The sequence below is a fragment of the Hyperolius riggenbachi genome, chromosome 7 (genome assembly GCF_040937935.1).
Source record: "Hyperolius riggenbachi isolate aHypRig1 chromosome 7, aHypRig1.pri, whole genome shotgun sequence".
NCBI lineage: Eukaryota > Metazoa > Chordata > Amphibia > Anura > Hyperoliidae > Hyperolius > Hyperolius riggenbachi.
In genome coordinates, this window is record NC_090652.1 from 261268895 (window position 1) to 261293110 (window position 24216).

The 24216-nt window shown below is 45.9% G+C and overlaps 1 protein-coding gene across 3 annotated transcripts in view; it reads left to right on the plus strand.

Annotated features, from left to right (window-relative positions):
* TTC21B (tetratricopeptide repeat domain 21B) overlaps positions 1 to 24216 on the plus strand; it is a 141901-nt gene that overhangs the window by 44709 nt on the left and 72976 nt on the right. For all 3 annotated transcript variants that reach the window (XM_068245610.1, XM_068245611.1, XM_068245612.1), the window contains exons 10-15: positions 3864 to 3961; positions 6417 to 6617; positions 9514 to 9643; positions 13461 to 13618; positions 16565 to 16789; positions 22738 to 22976. In XM_068245610.1, the coding sequence (XP_068101711.1) occupies positions 3864 to 3961; positions 6417 to 6617; positions 9514 to 9643; positions 13461 to 13618; positions 16565 to 16789; positions 22738 to 22976 (1051 nt within the window). The remainder of the gene's footprint in view (positions 1 to 3863; positions 3962 to 6416; positions 6618 to 9513; positions 9644 to 13460; positions 13619 to 16564; positions 16790 to 22737; positions 22977 to 24216) is intronic.

Genomic DNA, 24216 nt, shown 5'->3' on the forward strand with positions numbered 1-24216 from the left:
GGCGAGATATCCGTACTAAAGAACTGGTGAATGGACTTTTTAATACACACCATTGTTTGGAACGCAATGCCTGCTTGTTGACAGACCCATTGCAGATCAGCACAGCCGTGTCCAAGAAAACGGGCTGATCCTGTGAAATCACATAATACAAGTGCAATGATGTGAAGTGACAAAGAGCTGCCAGCTCCCCGGTATAGCTTTCTGTTTTTCCAGGAACTGCCAGAAAACATGACAATCCTGGATGTTAACACTGGTATAATGAGTGCTTTCTGCGTACATTCGCTGGAGGTGTTTCTGAGCCCCTGGGAGGCACTTGGTCTCAGTGTGAAGTCTCTGGCAGAGAAGCAGTGCAGAGAGTTCCAGCTCAAATAAACAAGAGTTCTGCTTAGCAGTGTTTTGTATCTAAATGGTCATAATAATACGGTACGACCTCATTATGTTTTTGGAGAAAACTACAATCTTTTCTGTGTAAACACACTTAAAGGGTACTTGTGCTTAAAGAGGCACTGTAGTGATATAAAGTAGATGGCAGTAAATTATTCAGGATACCCAGTATTACGTTTATCTTCCTGGATTCAGCAACATTTTCTATATTTATACATTGCCGTATATTGATGTGCAGCTTTGCCCTCCCAGTGTTGCTTAGCCTAAGCTGTTTAGCTATTCTCCTCCCTGATCATTTTGGGAGACCAGCCATAACAAACATTCCGCAGAGCTGCACCTGACAGCACTAAAGAGGTCGCCACCTGTAATAAATTTCAGAATGTAAATTGGGGTGAGGAAAGTTTTATACGCTGGGCAAATGCTGACTTATAAAGAATTTATAAATAAATATTGTGGGAAAAATAAAAAGCAAATTTATTCATATTTCTTTAAAAAGGAACTTTACTGTACACATATATAACTTAATGAATAAAAGTGCCTATTTTATGATATTCATCTGGAAATGACTGTATATACTCAGAAATAAGGTGAACAATTATGACTGACAGACTGAAAAATATAAGACTGACTATAAGGGATTGCCTTATCTTTTCCTACATAGGGGTTATTGGGGTTGCCTCAACTTTCATGTGCAGGGGAGATAGAGAGAGGGGAGGCAGGGGAATGCAGCCACAATAATTAACAAGCAAGGGTATGTTGAAGCATACATGGTCACATTCATTAACAAAGAATAGGGGGGGGGGGGCAAATAGTGCTGCCCACTCTAGTTAGTTACCAGAAGGGATGGGGACGGGTGCAAGAGGGCTATTGGCTGCTTGTGGGGTCTTGGAGAAGTTATTGGCTATACTTGGGGGTCAAGAAGGGTTAATGGCTGCATTACTTCAGGCAGTAAAATCATTAGCAAGGTGCTAATCATATGGAAGGTGACGCAGGCTGGTGCTTCCCGAGCCTCGGTCCGGCCCTGAGAAGGAGGGGGCTAGCCAGGGCCGGATTTAGGCCTAGGCCTCCTAGGCCATGGCCTAGGGCACCACAGGAGGAAGGGCACCAAAGCAGCAGGCTAAACTGGCGCAGCATTTGCAAGCTTGCAAATGCTGCAATGCAGGGAGATCAGGCGAGTGGCTGACCTCCCTGCTGCCAGCCACCTGGGCAATGGCCACCTTGCTCTCTGTGCATGTTTGCATTGTGGTGGACAGCTACGGACTTGGGCAGCATTGGAGAGGAAGAGGAAGCTTCTGCACTGGAGACGAGTGGAGAAATGAGTGACACAGATGGCTGCTGCGGTGTGAAGGCTACCTATACTGAAAGGTGGGGGGGTGGGGAAAGGAGGGATTAAGGGAATCATCTGGCTACCTATACTGTAGGGAAAGTGGGGAGGAGTCATCTGGCTACATATACTAGAGGGAAGGGGGGAGGAGTCATCTGGCTACATATACTGGAGGGAAAGGGGAGGAGTCATCTGGTTACCTATTTTTGGAGGGTCATCAGGCTACCTATACTAGAGGAAAGCTGGGAGGAGTCATCTTGCTACCTATACTAAAGCGGGGCGGGTGGTGACAGTGGCCTAGGGCGGTAAAGAGTACAAATCCAGCCCTGGGGCTAGCATGGCGACACACAGGTATAAGTCAAGGCTGATTTTCTTTTTGGCGTTAAACAGGGGCATTTTTAGGCGTAGGCATTACTGGACTCTGCCGGGAGTGCCGCTGGTCCTGGGGGACGCCAGACCCCTTATTAAACCAGGCCCCTGAACTAAGCCATGCCTCCCAGATGAAGCCACGCCCTAACAGGTGTTTGTTCCTCCTTCTGTCCCCTACTGCCTCCTTCTGTCTCCTTGTGCCACCTTCAGTCCCCCTGTGCCACCTCTGCCCCCTGTTCGTCCAGAGATGGATTAAAGTGAAATGGTGCCCTAGGCAAGCAACGATTTTGGGCCCACGCTTGATGGCCACCTACCTTTTTTCTTTTTTTTTTTTGAAAGATGTGTTGGTGGTTTGCATAAACCAGGCCCTTAGAATCTATCGGGTCCTAGGCAACTGCCTAAGTTGCCTTGTGGATGATCCACCTCTGTGTGCATCCCTCTGTGCCTCCTTCGGGCTCCCTTTGTGCCTCCCTCTTTCCCCTTATCTTTTCCCGTACCCCTCCCTGCGCTCTCCCAGTCGTGTAAAGGCAGAGTATAGTGCAGCAGAAGCTGTGCTCTAACTTCCCCTCTGGAGTCCAGTGCTGTGCCTGTGCGACCATCCTGTATGTTTTCTGCTCCCTCTAGTGCTGGCTCTCCTCATGTACATGGGGTAAGAGATGCTGGGCACTCAGGCGAGTTGTGAGTGGACAGGCGGAAGCCCAACACTGGACTCCAGCGGAGAGGTGAGAGCACAGCTTCTGCTGCACTACGCTCTGCATTTACACACTAAGCTGGGGGTGTGCAACAAAATGCGACAGGACTGGCAGGTTGCTTGTATCTCAGGGACTTCTCTGTATTATGCATCCACCCTATAGGGCACACAGTTTATATTCGCCAGTGCACGGTGTGTGTTTTTCAAGGGGGGTTGGGGCTGGGGATGAAACAAGACTTCTGGCATGGAGTGACAAAAAGGCTAGAAACGCCCCTGGTAGTAAACTACTCGCCTTATACTCAAGTATATGCAGTAATTCATTGGCTGGTCGTTCTGAGCATGTGACATCACACGTTGTTGATAACTTTTTTGAAGTGCAATGTATACTTTTCCTATCACAATGACATGTTATTGCTGAGAAAAAGGGTGAACTAGAGAGTATTAAAATAGAATAGCAGAGTTAATTATGTTTTTTTTTTTCCTGTAATGTACTTTTCCCATTCCCTTCTCCCAGCAGATTAATAGTGTTTAGAAAAATGCCCATTTCCTGAGGCCGATTTCACACTGAGAATTGGCGGTGCCAAAAACAGGCCTGCGGGGATTACCACGTTAGTATAAACCCCGTCTGGAGCCAGCCAAGCAGGAAGTGACGCTCACTTCCTGTGGCAGACGTGTATTGCTAAAATACGCTTCCACGCATGCGCAGCGCATAAAACTTGCGGCGGGGTTTCACTTACACGCACGTCGTCGGAGACTTACATGACTTCCGGTCCACCGCAGGTCTCCACAGAACCGCGTGGTAACGTACATTTGTCAGAGTGTCGGGGATGTGGCGAAAAAGTCACTTTCGTTGCACCACAACGCATCGGTATGAAAGTCCCCATAGTCTTCCATTGCACTGTGGTGGGGTGCGGTAACATTACGCACTGCCCCAGTGGGAAAGGGCGCTGAATCTTGCAGAAGCTGGGGTTGTGTTATTGTTGTAGGGGAGGAGGACTATTCAAAGAGCTAAAATGTAATTCTGTTTGTTTTTAAGTTGAAATGTATCCCATATCAGAACTGGAAGAGCAGAGCTGATGTATTTCTATTCACTAGGCATTATCCGGTGTCAGATCATTGAGGGGCAGCTGCAGGATGCTGAGCAGCAGTTGGAATTTCTGATGGAGATCCAGCAGTCTATTGGAAAGTCTGGGGTAAGTCGCACACAAATGGAACGTCATGTGTAGATATTCTGTTTACTGTTTTGAAGAATATCAGCTTTTTAGATTATGTAGCTGTGTTTTTGGGTAAGTACCATTATCAGTATCTTTCTTTACATTTAGACTTATAAAAGTAAGTGAAAGTAAACTGATGAGATAACACTTATATCTTTAGTCCTAAACTTTGAAGCCAAAAGAGACTGCAAAAATGTAAAGGTTAAAAATCCAAGTTTAAAGGGTACCTGCAGCAAGGAAAAGAAAAAAAAAGTCACTTACCTCATTAGAGGCTGATGGTTCAGGGGCTACTCCGGGCGTCTTACACTGCTCCGCTCGTGCGCTGTGACCTTTAGAAAATATCTAAAAATGCTTGCGGCCATGCTCCCCTCCGACCGTGCAGGTGCAAAGGACAGCCTGTGCAATGGCATGGAGACGCTCAAGCATTGGCTATTTGCTCCGTCCTGCTGCACAGGCACAAATGCTTTTTTTGGTGGCCCCCGAAGTTGTCTGCAACCATTAATTCCTTGAGGCCCATAAGTGTTGTGCCACATGCAGGGGCCACCTTGTATCTGTCGCCTGTAGGTTATCAGTCTCCACTATAGCAGATTATATATGTATATAGTAGTATTAGCCACTCATTAGCAGCCACCACTGTGCCAGCAGCAGTAACCACCCCTGATTAGCAGCAGCCACCACTATGCCAGCAGCATTAACAGCCACTGATTATCAGCTGCCACTGTGCCAGCAGCAGTAACAGCCACTGATTAGCAGCAGCCACCACTATGCCAACATCAGTAACAGCCACTTATTATCAGCTGCCACTGTGCCAGCAGCAGTAACGGCCACTGATTAGCAGCCACCACTATGCCAGCAGCAGTAACAGCCACTGATTAGCAGCCACCACTATGCCAGCAGCAGTAACAGCCACTGATTAGCAGCCACCACTATGCCAGCAGCAGTAACAGCCACTGATTAGCAGCTGCCACTATGCCAGCAGCAGTAGCAGCCACTGATTAGCAGCTGCCACTGTGCCTGTAGCAGTAACAGCCACTGATTAGAAGCCACCACAGTGCCAGCAGAAGTAATAGGCACTGATTATCAGCTGCCACTGTGCCTGTAGCAGTAACCGCTACTGATTATCAGCTGCCACTGTGCCTCTGTAGCACTATGTTGGTATGCTGAAAGGGACATGCTAACTAGACAAGGTATATGGGTTATTTCCCGTGGAAGTGTTTTTATTTGAAAAAATGTCACCGGCATAGTGTATCTAACGTCAATCAGCAAAAATTGTGTTTAATTTCTCTAGTTTGGCCCCCTAACTCTATCAAGACCGGCACTATGGCCCTTGGCCTAAAAAGTTTAGACACCCTGGATCTTAAGGCTTCTCACTACAGTGGAAAGTAGCTAACTTTTTTTTTATTACAGATTTTCTTTAATTCCTTTGGTATCCCTGTGCTAAAATATTGTAGGTGATAGGTATTTTTGCCCAGAAAGTGTCACTTTCATCAGTGCCCTCATTTATGTCAGTATTGCTTACTTTTTTTGTTGTGACAAGATTACTTTGAAGTGCTCCTGTCATGTGATGTGAGCCACGGAGGCTGCCATCTTAAAGAGACACTGAAGCGAAAAAAAAATTGTGATATAATGATTTGTATGTGTAGTACAGCTAAGAAATAAAACATTAGCAGCAGAGACCTACGTCTAATATTGTTTCCAGTACAGGAAGAGTTAAGAAACTCCAGTTGTTATCTATGCAAAAGAGCCATTGAGCTCCATGACTTTCAAAGTCACAGAGAACTCTGTCTTCTGAAGCTTATTATCTCAAGTGTCAGTCATTGTATTTTCTTTTACTCTGCAGAGGACAGGTCAAAAGTTCACTAGCCTGCTCTGTAAAAGCATCTAGCATGCTGAGTAATGTATAAACTGCAAATATTAGAGAATGATGCAGTGTTATTAAACCCCCCCCCCCCCCCCAAAAAAAAAACCTATATAACTGAAAAAAATATGGGAACGTTTTTTTTTGCTACTAATGTTCTAGTAATTATCCATACTACACATACAATTCATTATATCATATCTTTTTTTTCACTTCAGTGCCTTTTTTTGTTTGTTTGTTTGTTTGTTTGTTTGTTTGTTAAAAAAGCAGGTTAAAAAGAAAAGATCCCGTGGCTATAATATGTTCCAAGCCTTTCACAAGTATACAAATGAAGTGGCCCGCTTTTCCTGACCTGTAGCAAAATAGTTAGATCAGAATTTACAGACAGGAAATGCTTGTTGGATTATGGCTGCCTCCATAGCTCTTCAGTGACTAATCCTTGCTGCTGCTATGGAGTACTGCACATTGTGATTGTATTTTCCAACACAGGAGGAGTAAATAAAATAGAATGTGTTATAATATGCTCTCAGGACAGTATTTTCTCGCCTTATTGATCTTCGATCTCCATTTGCTCAGGAATTGTCTTACTTGCGTGCTGTACTGGCTATGAAGAAGCAGAAGCAGCAGGAAGAGGTGGTTCATTTGCTTAATGATGTTCTGGACCATCATTTCACGTCATTACAAGGTTTGCCACTTGGCATTCAGTACTTCGAGATGCTAAACCCAGACTTCTTGCTGGAGATTGTGAGGGGCTATCTTAGTTTCTGCCCTAACCAGGTAATTGCATGTCCACATTGTCTCCTTTAGTGTGTTTGTCTGCTACCTTGGGTAATCCAGTTACCATATTTGTATAGGAAGCACAGGGTCTCCAGCCAGGGATCTGTAGATCAGCAGAGGTAAGTATAATGTAAATGAATCGCCTGCCTCTACTATGTCCTTCACCATAAGCTATATGTAGGATTGAGAGATGCCCAAATTGTATAAAATGTTCAAAACATGGGAATAGTGATTAAAAACCAGGTAAGAGCAGCTTACCCAATATTGAAGGTCTTAGTCTGTATGCTTGAACAAAGAATTTATTGCACAAAAAGACAACGCGTTTCATGGGCTATATTCCCACTTCCTCAGCTCAATAACATGCCTGAATCACAATGAATGGAGCTAGGAGCTCCTCCTTCATGAAAAGCTCTTGCTGCAATTCTTCTTTCTTCAGAAATAGAGTTTGCGGCATAAAATAATAGAGGCTGCAGCAGACATAGGGAAAATGTCAGCACCTGATGCTTGGGTAGGCGGTTGTGGAGGTTAGTTATCTGTACTCCATTAAACTTATCTCCCCCTTTGCCTTTGCATGACGCCTGGCAAGAGTTCTCCTTTGTATGGGTAGTTTTCCATATTTTTATCTCCATCTCCCTCTTTTGCATATACCGTATATGGAGTATATTTTGGATAAAAGCAAGTGATGTAAGTGCTGTTTTTGGGCGCTGGAAGTCACCGTTTCATGATCTCACCAAATCTCAGGACAATGTTAAAATGAAACTAGGGATGTTCTAAACCCTCTTTTACACGGTTTCCCTGAAGATAAGACCTACCCAGAAAACAAACCCTAGAATGATTTTTCAGGATATTTAAGCCATGATATGGTAAGCAATCATCAGCCATAAAATGCTGCCCCGATATACTTACCCAGGGCTTCCTCCAGCCCCTTGCACCCGACATGTCCCACGCAGCATCTCCACTCGCAGCCGCCGGCCCGGGGTCCCCACCGGTGCAGAAGCTGACTTCCTCTAATGCGCCTTTGTGTGCAAGTCCACGTTGTCCGCAGTGTACTGTGCAGGCGCAGTAGGCCTGCGCAGTACACCACGGACAACGTGTGCTTGATTGACAGCGACGTAGGCACAGTAGAGGACGACTTCGAGGTCGGCCTCAGCACCGGCAGGTACCCCAGGGCGGCAGCTGCGAGCGGAGATGCGGCGCGGGACATGTCGGCTGCAAGGGGCTGAAAGGAAGCCCTGGGCAAGTATATCGGGGGGCAACTTTTTGTGGCTGATGATTCCTTTAAGCCATGAAATACTTCAAAAATAAGCCCTAGTTACCATTCGTAAAATAAAAAGTAAATTTAAATAGTAATAATAAAGAAATAAAGTAAAAGCAATTGGCAATAGAATGCAGAAGGATAGATAGACCCTTCACCAAGGAAAGGAGATACCTTAAAAAGAATAGCACTCAAAAGACCCCACAAGACCCAGAGCAGTAACGGTTGGCAAGTGTCTGGCTCTCTGTAAACATAGATTGTTGTACATGGAAAAAATTACATGGTGTCAATTATGAGAAATTCACGATGGAGTTCAGGTTTTGGTGAGTTATGTTGATGATCCACAATGTGATGACAGGGCTATATTTGAATAAATATATTTGGTGTTTTTTTATAAGGATAAATGTAGATTGTTGTTCATGAAAAAAGTTAGTGTTAGGGGTAGGTAGGGGTGAGCTTAAAGAGGAACTCCAGTGAAAATAACGTAATGAAATACAATAATTATGTATAAATTATTTAGTCAGTGTTTGCCCATTGTAAAATCTTTCCTTTTCCCTGATTTACATTCTGACATGTATCACATGGTGACATTTTTACTGCTGGCAGGCGACGAAGTAGCTGCTGATTGCTTTTTTGGCAGTTGGAAAAAGCTGTTATTTCCCACAATGCAACAAGACTCCCACAGTGTGATATCAGCACCATGGTCCTGACATCACACTGTGGGAGGGGTTTCACCACAATATAAGCCATACAGCGCCACCTGATGATCCGTTTGTGAAAAGGAATAGATTTCTCATGGGAAAGGGGGTATCAGCTACTGATTGGGATGAAGTCCAATCCTTGGTTACGGTTTCTCTTTAAGTCTAATGACTTAGGTAGGGGTGGGGTAGTGTTAGGATTAGGTGGGGGTTAGCGTTACCAGTAGGTAGGGGGGAGATTAGTGTTTGTCTGAGTAGGGTTGGTGAGTGTTAGGAGTAGGTAGAGGGGCTTAGTGTGACTTATTGCTTAGTGAAGCTGATAGAATATGGATAATGTTACTGATATTCTGTTATCAGCATGGTTTATCAGGCATCTCTCTTAAAGGGAACCTGAACTGAGTAAAATTATTTAAAATAGACACATGATGTAACTTCAAATGAACATTACATAGTTACCTTGCCATTAGTTCCTCTCAGAAGCTCACCATTTTCTTCTGACAATGATCCCTTCCAGTTCTGACAACATTTTGTCAGAACTGAAATATATCAGTCGCTGTCCATTATAAATCAGTTGCTGTCAGTTATAGCTGGGAGGACAACTGATGTACCAAGTAATGTCCATGTTTCTCTATGGCTCAAGTGGGCGATGTTACAGTTTAACAGTGTGCTGACCAGAAAGCTGTTATGGGTGATGGCCATTTTCAAAATGGAGGACAGAATTTCCTTGATCACAGTGGACAAACAAGACGCGGGACAGGAGAAAGGGATTGAGGAGTAGACTACACGGGAGGTAAGTATGACTTGTGTATGTTTATTTTGACTTTTAATTTTCAGTTCAGGTTTTCTTTAGAATACGCATTAGTGGAGGGTCCCTGCGTTAAGATTTTGTGGATATCAGCTCAATTATCCCTCAAAAGGTGTAACTAGTTTTTCATCTTTACAGCCCCCGTCTCCAGGGCAACCAGCATCTCCTTTGTTAAAGCACTGCACTTCTGTCCTGGACACTGTAGTGAAGGTGGTGCCCGGCCTTCAGCAAGCGGTCTTTTTCATTGCCAAGGTGAAATATTTAACAGGTAAGTCCGAAAATGGTGGATATATTTGTTCCTTTGTAAAATTTCACAGACAAATCGAATCACAAAACCTCATCGCTAACGATGGTTATGTCTAAGAGAACTAATGGAGAAGCGCGTGTCAGGTGATAGATATGCAAGTCTCTGATTTGCTAGTCATGATCATGTGCTAAAGCAGGATGTGATCACAACCAATCAGAGCTTTGGAAATCTATCAGCTGATCAAACAAATCACATGCTCCTCCATGAGTTTTCTGAGACATGACCATCACTACTTTAAAGCATTTGGTAAAGCAGAAAACCACTAATTTTAACCAAACATTTTGTGAAGTGTCAATTCACTAAAGGGGCCTATACACTGGTCAATTTCAGCCATCGATTGATCGATTCAATAGAATCGATCAATCAGAAATCGATTCTATTAAATCAACCGATCGATCGATTTGTGGCCAATTTTGACCAATTTGATCTATCTGACACGATGGAAAATCTAGGTCGATCTGCTGCTGGCAGCAGATCGATGGCCCCTAGAGTTGCATTGAAAATGCTGACCAATCGACCGATTTCCATCTGAAATCAATTGATCCTGTCGATCTGTCCTGGCAGAAACTTTATCTCCATCGCCGGCGGGTCAGGAGCGTGTCGATAGCGGCGTTCAATTGGTCAACGACCGATGCAACATAGCAGCAGCATTGAATTACCTCTCCGCTGGCGCGAGTCCCCACTGTCCCTTCTCCGGCTGTCCATCTTCTCTTTACTTCCTGTCCCGTCCTGTCAGGGGAAGTTCAAACAGTGGAGCGCCCTCTACTGTTTGAACTTCCGCTGGTCACAGGACGGGTCAGGAAGTAAAGAGAAGATGGACAGAAGGAACAGCGGGGACTCGCGCCAGCGGAGAGGTAATGTATTCCTGGAAGCAGCGGCAGATCCACAGATTGTGAATCGATTTCATGCTGATCGATTCACAATCTGTGTGCAGTAAAGGCAGCCATACAATCCCTCTCTGATCAGATTCGATCAGAGAGGGATCTATCTGTTGGTCGATCTGATGGCAAATCGACCAGTGTATGGCTACCTTTAATCAATTGAAGCCAAGGTGAGCAGCTCCTGAATGAGAATGAGTGTACAAATGGCCAGAGGCACCAGCAGATAAAACACCACCACATAGCAGCATTCAAAGAAAGAAAAAAAGCACACAGCACAATGCCAAACACCAGACATCCTGTAAGGCCCCATTCACACTTAGAAACGCAAAACGCCAGAGATCACTGAACACTGCAGCGATTTTGCCGCAATCGCGTTTAGCGCTTCTATAGCACTGAAACGTGATCGCCGGAAAATCACGAAAATGGTGCAGGCGACGCGTTTTGCGTGTTTGGGCGATTTGCGGCGATTGGCGCAAATCGCCCAAGTAAGAACGGGCCCATAGGGTTTCATTACGCTAGCACTTTTTAGCACTCGAGGGGTCCACACATGGACAGAGGTGGTAGTAGAGGCAACAGCACCCATAGCAACCTCTGTACACAAGTGTGGGGATTTGCGGGTGGGAGACAACTAGGTATGATTGTTGAGATGCAAGTATAAATTCATGCAGGATTATGTACATTTTTATGCAGATATATGCAGCTTGAAAATAGACCAATCATTTTAAACCTGGGTGGGACTTGATTGGTCCATCTTCAAGCTGCATATATTTGCATGAAAAATGTACATAATCCTGCATGATCTCCGAAATATTGGCATCTCATTGATCATCCCTAGAGACAACTTTCTGTCGTGGGGGAAGCATAAGGGTACAAGAAAAAAAAGTAGATGTAAGTTTTAAAGAACAACTGCAAAAACAAAAAATCTTCCCTAGGGGGTACTCGCCTCAGGAGGGGGAAGCCTTTGGATCCTAACGAGGGTTCCCCCGACCTCTCGATCCTTCGTTGGGACCCCCGCAGTGTGGTCTCCCTGCGAAGGTCCAGTAGCTCTGTCTCGCTTCTGCAGAAATAGCTGAGTCCAACCAGGCCCATGCCACTGCGCAGGTGGCAACAGATCGCATCTGGGCAGTGGTGCGGGCCCGATCCAGAATGCCTTTTTCCAAAGAAATCTGAGCAAGACAGAGCTACTGCGCCTGTGCAAGGCGAACACAAGTGTGATTTTGGAGGTCCCAGCGCTGAAATGTAGGGATGGAGGAGGATGGGGGAAGCCTGTAGGATCTAGAGGCTTCCTCCTTCCAATGTAAGTACCCCATAAGGGCACTTTTTTCTGTTACAGGTACAGTTTAAAGGGACACTTAAGCCAGGAATACAAAATCAGTTTTACGTTCCTGGGGCTTCTACCAGCCCCCTGCAGCCGTCCCGTACCCTTGCACCCACTGACGGAGCCTCCGGTCCCTGCCACCAGCTAGTTTTGTTTTCGCTGACAGGGAGTCAGTGAGCTTTCTGTACCTGCACAGGACTGGCCACGGTTATCCTTCTTCATGTTCCCGCCCTCAATAGCTATTGCGGATGGGAACACAAAGAAAAATACGTGTGACCAGGCCTGTTGGGCCTGTCAACGAAAACTAAACTAGCTGTCGGCGGGGACCCGGAGGCTCCGTGAGTGGCTATGAGGGCATGGGATGGCTGCACGGGGCTGGTAGAAGCCCCAGGGAAGTAAAACTGATTTCTTATTCCTGGCTTAAGTGTCCCTTTAAAGTGAACCTCCAGACTAAAAATCTACCCAGCAGCACTGAAAAGGCCTGGTGTTTCTTTAACAGTTTTACAGCATCAGAACTTTGTTTTTCTCACCAAGCCTCATTTTTGCTGCACAGAAGGAAACTGCCCGGGCATTTTTCCCCTGATGATGTGCAAAGCATGATGGGATTTCTGATGTTGTTGTTCTCAATCTGCTGTTTTGGAGCAATTTCTTTTTACATTTTTAATTTGAGATTTAAAGCCTAGCATGCGCAGCTAGGAGGGGTGATCAGGAGACAGGACAGTTGGAACTGTGTCTCATGTTCCCTGTCACCTCTTTTCAATCAAAAAGATGGCTGCCCCCATGAAAAAGATGGCAGCCCCCATGAAATCACAAACATTTGCCTGTTCTTTTAACCTCTTGACGACCAGCTAATGCCGATTGGCGTAAACTGGTTGTCTGTGGGTTTCCATGGAAACGAGCGGCCATTCAATGTCAGTTCACGGAGGGTGTCTCCGTGAACTGCCTGCGAGCCTCCGATCGCGGCTCGCAGGCGAAATGTAAACACTTTCATTTCGTGTGTTTACACTGCACGGCGCTGCAGCTGTAGCAGTGCCGTAAAGGAGATCGGCGATCCCCGGCTTCTGATAGGCCGGGGATCGCCGCCCTCTGATAGGCTGAAGCGTATCAGAGGCGATACAGGACGTATCGCCGTCCTGTACCGCCTACAGAGCCAGGGAGAGGGAGGGGGGAATAGCGCTGCGGAGGGGGGCTTTGAGGAGCCCCCACCCCGCAAGGCACAGCAGAGCGGCGGCGATCAGACCCCCCCAGCAGGACATCCCCCTAGTGGGGAAAAAAGGGGGAAGTCTGATCGCCCTGGCTGCAATACGATCTGTGCTGGGGGCTGAAGAGCCCACCCAGCACAGATCAATAGGAAACCACTTGGTCGGCAAGTGGTTAAAACACGGTGGGTAAGAGATTATACTATCTATCTATTTTAATTTACATAACTAATGTAACTTTATGACAGTATGTTTGTTTAGGCTTAAGTTCCCCTTTAGATTGGTGTAACGTGGATAATTACAGGCTTAACATACCATGATATATTTTTGCACATTTTCACTTTGTATATTTTAGGGTACTTTTTTGTTTGTTTTAAAAGGTGAAATAGAAGCTGCGCAGACTAACCTTCACCACTGCCTAGAGAGTAACCCGTCATTTGCTGATGCTCATCTACTGATGGCTCAGGTCTACTTGTCGCAGGACAACCTAAAGCTGTGTTCTCAGTCACTGGAGCTCTGCCTCAGCTACAGCTTTGAGGTGAGTTTGGCTGGATAGTGTACTGGCTAAGGGCTCTGCCTCTGACACAGGAGAGCAGGGTTTGAATCTCGTCCCCTCTTGTTCAGTAAGCCAGCACCTATTCAGTAGGTGACCTTGGGCAAGACTCCCTACTACTGTCTACTCAGCCTGCCCTAGTGGCTGCAGCTCTGACGCGTTGAGTCCGCAAAATAAATGTTCTGTGAGTCTTGTGAGTTACGTAAAGATGGGATCTGGTGAGATTTGTCACCACTACTTTTCTTCATCTCCCGCGACGACTTTGTCGTTGTTTCATACTGAAATCTATTGAAAATCAGTGTGGAAGGATTCAATCTCTCTGTTCAAATTTAAATCAGAGAGGGATTGATCAGCTTGTCACATTGGGTGACAATCTATATGTATATGGCCACTTTTAATAATTTTGTTCTACCCCCCCCCCCCCATGTGTATATGGCCACTTTTAAGAATTTTGTTCTGACCCCCCCCCAATGTTCTGATGCATCTAATACAGAAGCCGGGCACAGTCACATGGGGAGAGAAGGCGAGGCTAAGCCACAGATCCAGGTTGGGATCTACCCTGACACTTGCAATGCAAACATGAGCCAAGAAATGATATACATTTTGGGCTTGTTCACAGGGCACAGGGCTGTGCTCATACCTGACTCTGTTAAAGGGGAACTGAAGAGAGAGGTATATGGAGGCTGTCATGTTTATTTCCTTTTAGACAATACCAGTTGTTTGGCAGCCCTGCTGATCCTCTGCCTCTAATACTATTAGCCATAGCCCCTGAACAAGCATGCAGCAGATCAGGTGTTTCAGTGGTTCAGACTTATAAGTCTGATCTGACAAGACTAGCTGCATGCTTGTTTCTGGTTTTAATCAGATACTACTGCAGAGAAATAGACCAGCAGGGCTGCCAGGCAACTGGTATTGATTAAAAGGAAATAAACATGACAGCCTCCATATACCTCTCTCTTCAGTTCCCCTTTAAGTTCCCCAGAGCTGCTCCATCCCCTGCGCACACACTGCTGCTCCATCCCCTGCACCTACACTGCTGCTCCATCCCCTGCACCTACACTGCTGCTCCATGCTCTGTGCACACACTGCTGCTCCATCCCCTGCACCTACACTGCTGCTCCATCCCCTGCACCTACACTGCTGCTCCATGCTCTGTGCACACAGTGCTGCTCCATCCCCTGCACCTACACTGCTGCTCCATCCCCTGCACCTACACTGCTGCTCCATGCTCTGTGCACACGCTGCTGCTACATCCAAAGTCAACTGTACCAGGGAAAGAAAGGGGGTGGTACTGTGAGCCGCAGGATGCCTGCAGATATTCTAGTGTCTCAACTTGTGCCTGTCCCCAGACACTGCACCGGCCCTGGTCTGAGGGGGGATTCTGGGCAGCTGTAATCCCCCCCCTTGCGTTTGTCTATGAATAAATCTGCCTATGTATGTACCAATGAAAAGGTACCGTATATGCTGAAATATAAGCTGGCCTTTTGGGTCCAAAAAAGTGTCTTATTTTTGACTCATTTGTACTGGACTCCATATACAGTGCACACTTTGGACGCATGCTTGTATCTATAGTTACTTCTCCTCCTTCCTGGGAGCAATCTTCCTATCCTTGCAGCTCTGTATTCGCTGTTAGAGGTCCAGGCTTCAATGTCTGCAAACTCTTGTCCTTCCTGGCAGCCATCTTCCTGTCTCTCTTGCAGCTCTGTACTCAATGCTAGAGGTCCAGGCTTCACTGTCCGCAAACTCTTGTCCTTCGCAGCAGCAATCATCCTATCCTTGCAGCTCTGTACTCAATGCTAGAGGTCCAGGCTTCACAGTCTGCAAACTCTTGTCCTTCCTGGCAGCCATCTTCCCATCTCTCTTGCAGCTCTGTACTCAATGCTAGAGGTCCAGGCTTCACAGTCTGCAAACTCTTGTCCTTCGCAGCAGCCATCTTCCCGTCTCTCTTGCAGCTCTGTACTCAATGCTAGAGGTCCAGGCTTCACAGTCTGCAAACTCTTGTCCTTCGCAGCAGCCATCTTCCTGTCTCTCTTGCAGCTCTGTGCTCGCCACTAGAGGTCCAGGCTTCACTGCGGTCACATGACAATGAAGCCTGGACCTCTAGCGGCGAGTACGAACTGCAAAGGAGACGGGAAGATGGCTGCTAGTAACCAAGGAGAAGTAACTATAGAAACAAGCACGCTTCCAATGCGCACTCTGCATCACATACACAGGGTAGGGGGAAACATTGGTGCAGGGCCGGGCCGAGGCATAGGCTGGAGAGGCTCCAGCCTCAGGGCGCAGTGTAGGAGGGGGCGCAAAATTCATTCAGCTGTCATTCCTAATTGTGTTTGAAGCAGAAAGAAATAAGAAAAGGGGATACATGGCAGTGACTGCAAGCCAGATAACTACATATTAAGGTGTTGGGGAGGTTGTGGGCCCTGTGGCCCTCTTAGTCTAATAGCAATCAGTGTGTGACGACTGGGGTGGCAGGGATGGAGGGGCGCACTTTGGTGTCTCAGCCTTGGATGCTGGAGGACCTTGTCCCGGCTCTGCATTGGTGTCTCGGCTTATCCTTGGGTCACACGTTTTCAGTGTTTTTTTGCAGGCAAAATGGGGAGGGGGAGGAGGTGGTTTGTACTCGGCTGGGCTTATACTCGAGTATATGGTAAGCAAGCCGAAGTAAAATTTGCCATGATTCCTGGCAATCAGCTGAACTGAAGGGATTGATTTTTGATAGCAAGTAGAATTTCACATTAACCTACCAAAGCAATGTTACAGATTAGTAATTTACCAGTAATACATGAAGCAGCTTTCCCGGATAATTTCATTTTCTGTGCAGTCACCGATAGCTGGTAATTAATGCCAATACATGGCTCAGCTGAGAGTGTCGCGGATAATGGGCAGCTGTGTCAGTCATGTTTTTGTAATACCTTCTTCCTCTGGCTACAGATACGTGAGAATCCGCTGTACAGTCTCCTGAAAGCCCAGACCCAGAAGCTTATGGGAGACGCACAAGAAGCCATTAAAACCCTGCAGATGGCAATGAATCTACCTGGGATGAAAAAAGGAGTCTCTGCCGCAAAATCGAAGGGAAGAAAGATGGAGATCAGCGCGAGTGACAGAGTGTCCATTTTCCTGGAGCTTGTAGATGCTCATCGTATGAATGGCGAGCAGGTACTGAAGACCTTCACCATGGTCTACTTTATCTGATATTATTCAGTCATAGAGTTTGCAAAGCTGTAGGATTTTCTTGTTTTGTTTATCTGGAGAGGACTTATTATTATTATTAGGGATAGTCAATGAGATGCCAATAATTTCGAGTTGATGGAGGAATATGCACATTTTTATCCAAATTTATGGAGCTTGAAAATAGACCAATCAAAATTTTACCTCTACGGGATTTGCTTCGTTCATTTTCAAGCTGCATACATTTGCATACAAGTTTTGCATAAGAATGCAGTAACTGAATTATTTGCATCTCATTGACCATCTCTAATAATTATTTTTATTATTATGGACTTGCATAGTGTTGACAACAGATGGACAAAGAGATGCTAATAATTCTGGCTTGCTTGCAAGTTTAATTCACGCTGTATACAGCTCAGGAGGACCAATCCAATGAACTTACTGCCACTTTGCATACAATGTGAATGCAAGGTGGAATTATTAGCCTGGTCTTCACACCAAGGTTTTCAACCTTCAAAACCAAAGAAAGAATATGAGACTCCAGGCAAGTTCCATTTAGGATTAGCTCTGCCCAATACAGATACATATTGTTGCTCGTCTCATCAGGTTATTTTTTCACTTAAAAGCAATCCTGAATTAATAAAATCTTTGTACACCCCACTGTTACAGCGCTGGTTATCTCAGTGTCTGTGTACCACTGTTACAGCGCTGGTTATCTCGGTGTCTGTGTACCACTGTTACAGCGCTGGTTATCTCGGTGTCTGTGTACCACTGTTACAGCGCTGGTTATCTCGGTGTCTGTGTACCACTGTTACAGGGTGGTTATCTCAGTGTCTGTGTACCACTGTTACAGCGCTGGTTATCTCAGTGTCTGTGTACCACTGTTACAGCGCTGGTTATCTCAGTGTCTGTGTACCACTGTTACAGCGCTGGTTATCTCAGTGTCTGTGTACCACTGTTACAGCGCTGGTTATCTCAGTGTCTGTGTACCACTGTTACAGCGCTGGTTATCTCAGTGTCTGTGTACCACTGTTACAGCGCTGGTTATCTCGGTGTCTGTGTACCACTGTTACAGCGCTAGTTATCTCGGTGTCTGTGTACCACTGTTACAGGGTGGTTATCTCAGTGTCTGTGTACCACTGTTACAGGGTGGTTATCTCAGTGTCTGTGTACCACTGTTACAGCACTGGTTATCTCAGTGTCTGTGTACCACTGTTACAGCGCTGGTTATCTCGGTGTCTGTGTACCACTGTTACAGCGCTAGTTATCTCGGTGTCTGTGTACCACTGTTACAGCGCTGGTTATCTCGGTGTCTGTGTTACACTGTTACAGCGCTGGTTATCTCGGTGTCTGTGTACCACTGTTACAGCGCTGGTTATCTCGGTGTCTGTGTTACACTGTTACAGCGCTGGTTATCTCAGTGTCTGTGTTACACTGTTACAGCGCTGGTTATCTTGGTGTCTGTGTACCACTGTTACAGCGCTGGTTATCTCAGTGTCTGTGTACCACTGTTACAGCGCTTGTTATCTCTGTGTCTGTGTACCATTGTTACAGCGCTGGTTATCTCGGTGAGTGTGTTACACTGTTACAGCGCTGGTTATCTTGGTGTCTGTGTACCACTGCTACAGCGCTGGTTATCTCGGTGTCTGTGTACCACTGTTACAGCGCTGGTTATCTCGGTGTCTGTGTTACACTGTTACAGCGCTGGTTATCTCGGTGTCTGTGTACCACTGTTACAGCGCTGGTTATCTCGGTGTCTGTGTACCACTGTTACAGCGCTGGTTATCTCGGTGTCTGTGTACCACTGTTACAGCGCTGGTTATCTCGGTGTCTGTGTACCACTGTTACAGCGCTGGTTATCTCGGTGTCTGTGTTACACTGTTACAGAGCTGGTTATCTCGGTGTCTGTGTACCACTGTTACAGCGCTGGTTATCTCAGTGTCTGTGTACCACTGTTACAGCGCTGGTTATCTCAGTGTCTGTGTACCACTGTTACAGCGCTGGTTATCTCGGTGTCTGTGTTACACTGTTACAGCGCTTGTTATCTCTGTGTCTGTGTACCATTGTTACAACGCTGGTTATCTCGGTGAGTGTGTTACACTGTTACAGCGCTGGTTATCTTGGTGTCTGTGTACCACTGTTACAGCGCTGGTTATCTCGGTGTCTGTGTACCACTGTTACAGCGCTGGTTATCTCAGTGTCTGTGTTACACTGTTACAGCGCTGGTTATCTCGGTGTCTGTGTACCACTGTTACAGCGCTGGTTATCTCGGTGTCTGTGTTACACTGTTACAGCGCTGGTTATCTCAGTGTCTGTGTACCACTGTTACAGCGCTGGTTATCTCGGTGTCTGTGTTACACTGTTACAGCGCTTGTTATCTCTGTGTCTGTGTACCATTGTTACAGCGCTGGTTATCTCGGTGAGTGTGTTACACTGTTACAGCGCTGGTTATCTTGGTGTCTGTGTACCACTGTTACAGCGCTGGTTATCTCGGTGTCTGTGTACCACTGTTACAGCGCTGGTTATCTCGGTGTCTGTGTTACACTGTTACAGCGCTGGTTATCTCGGTGTCTGTGTACCACTGTTACAGCGCTGGTTATCTCTGTGTCTGTGTACCACTGTTACAGCGCTGGTTATCTCTGTGTCTGTGTACCACTGTTACAGCGCTGGTTATCTCGGTGTCTGTGTACCACTGTTACAGCGCTGGTTATCTCGGTGTCTTTATACCACTGTTACAGAGCTGGTTATCTCGGTGTCTGTGTACCACTGTTACAGCGCTGGTTATCTCGGTGTCTGTGTACCACTGTTACAGCGCTGGTTATCTCGGTGTCTGTGTACCACTGTTACAGCGCTGGTTATCTCGGTGTCTGTGTTACACTGTTACAGCGCTGGTTATCTCAGTGTCTGTGTTACACTGTTACAGCGCTGGTTATCTTGGTGTCTGTGTACCACTGTTACAGCGCTGGTTATCTCGGTGTCTGTGTTACACTGTTACAGCGCTGGTTATCTCAGTGTCTGTGTACCACTGTTACAGCGCTGGTTATCTCGGTGTCTGTGTTACACTGTTACAGCGCTTGTTATCTCTGTGTCTGTGTACCACTGTTACAGCGCTGGTTATCTCGGTGTCTGTGTACCACTGTTACAGCGCTGGTTATCTCGGTGTCTGTGTACCACTGTTACAGCGCTGGTTATCTCGGTGTCTGTGTACCACTGTTACAGGGTGGTTATCTCAGTGTCTGTGTACCACTGTTACAGCGCTGGTTATCTCAGTGTCTGTGTACCACTGTTACAGCGCTGGTTATCTCGGTGTCTGTGTACCACTGTTACAGCGCTGGTTATCTCGGTGTCTGTGTACCACTGTTACAGCGCTGGTTATCTCGGTGTCTTTATACCACTGTTACAGAGCTGGTTATCTCGGTGTCTGTGTACCACTGTTACAGAGCTGACTATCTCTGTGTCTTCAGAGTGTAAGTGTGGCAGTGGACCAGCCTGACTACACTGCATGCGAGTATGATTCATGCAGGCCCAATAGAACAAAAATGTTCGAACATGGATTAATAAAGCAGTGTACCAGCACCTTTGTTCTACCGAGGCTGCGTGAAACTACTTGCGCATGTGCGGTACGGATGCCCTCATTCACGGCTGTGCTTGCTCATTGAAGAAATATATTCGACCCTCTAGGTCAGATATGTTTAGAGGGGCCAGGCGCTGGAACGGCATGGTACGGCAAAATACAAGAAACCTCTGGACTATCCATTGGCTTCATAATGCCAAGTTTTTTTTTTGTTTTTTTTTTATGACTCTTTCAGGTTTACTCTTAAAGTGTACCTTGCGGGAAGAAAGTGCTCCTAGGGGTACTTACCTTCGGGAGGGGGAAGCCTCTGGATCCTAATGCGGTTTCCCCCATCCTTCTAAGTTTCAGGGATCCAGCACTATGCGCTTGTCTGCACTTTTCAGGAGTTGGGCAGGTGCAGTATCAGCTTCCCCCTCTGGCGCAGCCGGAGATAGCCAAGCCTGATCGGCGCCTGTGCAGTAGAGTGGACCAGATCAGGCTTGGCTATTTTCACCAGAGCCCGAGGGGAAAGCCACTAATGTGTCTGCATGCAGCAGAGACTGCAGCTGTTATTGTTTACATCTCTTCTGGGAAGCTGGCGCTGGATCCGGGGTGCTGATGAGAACAGGAAAAACCATAAAGGATTCAGAGGCTTCCCCATTCCGAGGAAAATATTTGATTTTTCTTTCAAAGAAAGTTACGGGGTTTTTTTTTTTTTGAGTGCCAGTGTTGACGCCTTTTTGAAATGTATACCTTGTGTCTGATTTGTAATTGTCTGATTTGTTATTATTCATTTATAAAGCACCTACATATTCCATGGTGCTGCACAAAGTAAGAAACAAACATGGGGTACACAATAATACAGACAATGGTAAACCCCAATATACAAAATTGGTAACAAAATATAGATTTGGTACATTTTAAAGAATTGGTAATTACAGTGGCAAAAGTAACCTGATAAATTAAATGTATAACTAATTCCAAGACACAAAGGGGTGAGAGAGCCCAGCACTTGTGAGCTTACAATCTAAAGGAATTAGGGGAAACAAGAGGTGGGGTAGTAGTATACAATAAATATTCTGAGAGGCGGTGTGTTTTTAGGATGTCTAGTAGGAGTGCAACTTGCTCTTCAGGCAAAGAAAAAATGGCCTAAGGCAGAGCGTATGCTTGTTGGAAAATGTATTTTGAGGGAGCGTTTTAAGATATTAAAGCTTAGAGAGTGACAGATGTGTTGTGGAAGGGCATTCCAGTGGAGGGGTGAAGCATGTGCAAAGTCTTGAATATGTGAAAGCAAGGAGGTAATTCTAGTGGAGGGCAAAAGAAGGTTGTGTGCAGATCTGAGAGTGCAATTGGGTTGGTATCTGGAAACTAGTGAGGATTGTGTTATGTTATGCAGATCCCATGTGTCTGATTTGTTATGCAGATCCCATGTGTCTGATTTGTTATGCAGATCCTGTGTGTCTGATTTGTTATGCAGATCCTGTGTGTCTGATTTGTTATGCAGATCCTGTGTGTCTGATTTGTTATGCAGATCCTGTGTGTCTGATTTGTTATGCAGATCCTGTGTGTCTGATTTGTTATGCAGATCCTGTGTGTCTGATTTGTTATGCAGATCCTGTGTGTCTGATTTGTTATGCAGATCCCATTTGTATGATTGGTCACTCAGATCCGTTGTGTCTGTTTTGTTACGCTGGTCCTTTGTCTCTTAGGCCCAGTGCACACCAAAACCGCTAGCAGATCCGCAATACGCTAGCGGTTTTGGGAGCAGATTTCAGAGCGATTCTAGGTATGTTTAGAGAGGTTTTCTAAACATACCTAGCGGTTTTGCGTGCGTTTTTGTGTAGCAGATTACACATATTGTTACAGTAAAAGCTGTTACAGAACAGCTACTGTAACAAAAATGCCTGGCAAACCGCTCTGAACTAGCGTTTTTCAGAGCGGTTTGCGTTTTTCCTATACTTTACATTGAGGACGAAACGCTTCCGAAAACCGCAAACGTGCAGCAGGAGGCGCGTTTGCGGCTTGGCAAAAACCTCAATTCGCCGGTGTGCACCATCCCATTGCAATACATTAGACAAGCGTTTTTAGAGGCGGATGCGGCCGGCGGATCGCTCCAAAAACCGCTCGGTGTGCACTGGGCCTGACTTATGCACATCATTTGTGTCTGAATTATGCTGATCTTTGTGTCGTTACGCAGATCCTTTGTGTCTGATTTTTTTTTTTATGTGGATCCTTTGTGTCTGATTTGTTATAAAGATCCTTTGTGTCTGGTTTGTTGTGCAGATCCTTTGGTTTTGACAAATTAATGTGTGCAACCTTGTAAATGATATGCCAGAATGTTCGCTAAGTAATCATTCATAACTGCTGTTTGTATTTTCTACAGCACGAAGCAGCCAAGGTGTTACAAGATGCAATCAATGAATTTACCGGGACGCCGGAAGAGCTGCGTCTTATGATTGCGAATGCGGAGCTGGCTCTGACTCACGGCGACGTGGAACAAGCATTATCCATGCTGCGAAATGTCTCTCCGGAACAGCCGTACTTTGTTCAGGCCAAGCAGAAAATGGCTGATATTTATCTGCAGCACAGGAAAGATAAGGCGCTCTATGTCAGCTGCTACAGGTTCGTTCCAGAGATGTGTCCCCCATGTCCTTCCAGTAAATGCCATTTTTTATCATAGTTTTAGAGAAAATAGAATCCTTTTGTTACACCTGATGAGCAGACTTTTTTTTATAATTTTTTTTTTTAGGGCCTAATCACACTGAATATAAAAAAACTGCTGCATTTTGAAGTGGACCTGAAAATGTCTTGCTCTTAAAGATAAGCAACAGCATAATAAGCTTTAAAGAGTAATAGGACACAGAGGCATGTTCTGTGCACAATGACGCCTCTGTGTCCTTTTGCTCCCGCCCCCAGTCTCCCCCCCACCCCTTCCCCCGGGCTCTGCTGTCTCTCCTGATAAATAATGCCGGGATAGCGACAATCTGATTGTCCCTAGCCTGCTGTTTACCTGAGGCCTGTCAGTTTCCCTGCATTGCCTCCCCTGGCTTCTCCATTACATGCCCCTCCCCGCCTCCGCTAGCTTCCTCCAATTGGAAGCTAAGCCGCGAATCGGGAAGTACTTCTAGGAAACTTGCGGAGGTGGGGAGCAGCATGTAACGGGGGAGGCAATGCCGGGAAACTGATTTAAAAAAATCCGCCTCGGGTTCTCTTTCAACAATAACTTTTCTTTGTTGCAGCGGATACAAATCCTGCAATAAATCTGCAGTGTGCCTACTTCCTGTGTTTACAAATTAGCTGCTCTGCCAAGGCGGCCAGCTGACATAGCCGAGAGATCAAATTACAGTTGTGATTAGTTACAGAAGAAGGGGAATTAGACAGGCTAAACTCTCTAAATACTTACAGGGTGCATTTCTCTATATTTTTTCTTCTATCCTGTGCAAGAGTTCAGGTCCACTTTAACAGATCAGTTGTCCCTTAGCAGTGCATTTGTGAAAAAGCTTCAGTTAAAACGCATCTTATGTGAACTGAGCCATAGGGAAACATGGACATTACCTTGCTAATCAGTTGTCCGTTCATTTATACCAGATGACCTTTATCAAAACACCCTCTTTCCATAATTGTTTGAGTATCTTATGCCATAGAGCCAGTTCCCACTGGCAAAAACAAAGAACAGTCAGTTTAGTGGACCTGGACAGATCCCATGTTATTCAACTGGATTCGTTCACATTCCTCCATTTGAATGGATCTGTTTGGCCTGTTCCACCGAATGGACCACAAGTTTGGGGTGGGAGTGATTTTTCCTAATCAGTGGATGTGCCGCATTGACTGTGCGCTAGCGTAACTGAGGGGCACAAATAAG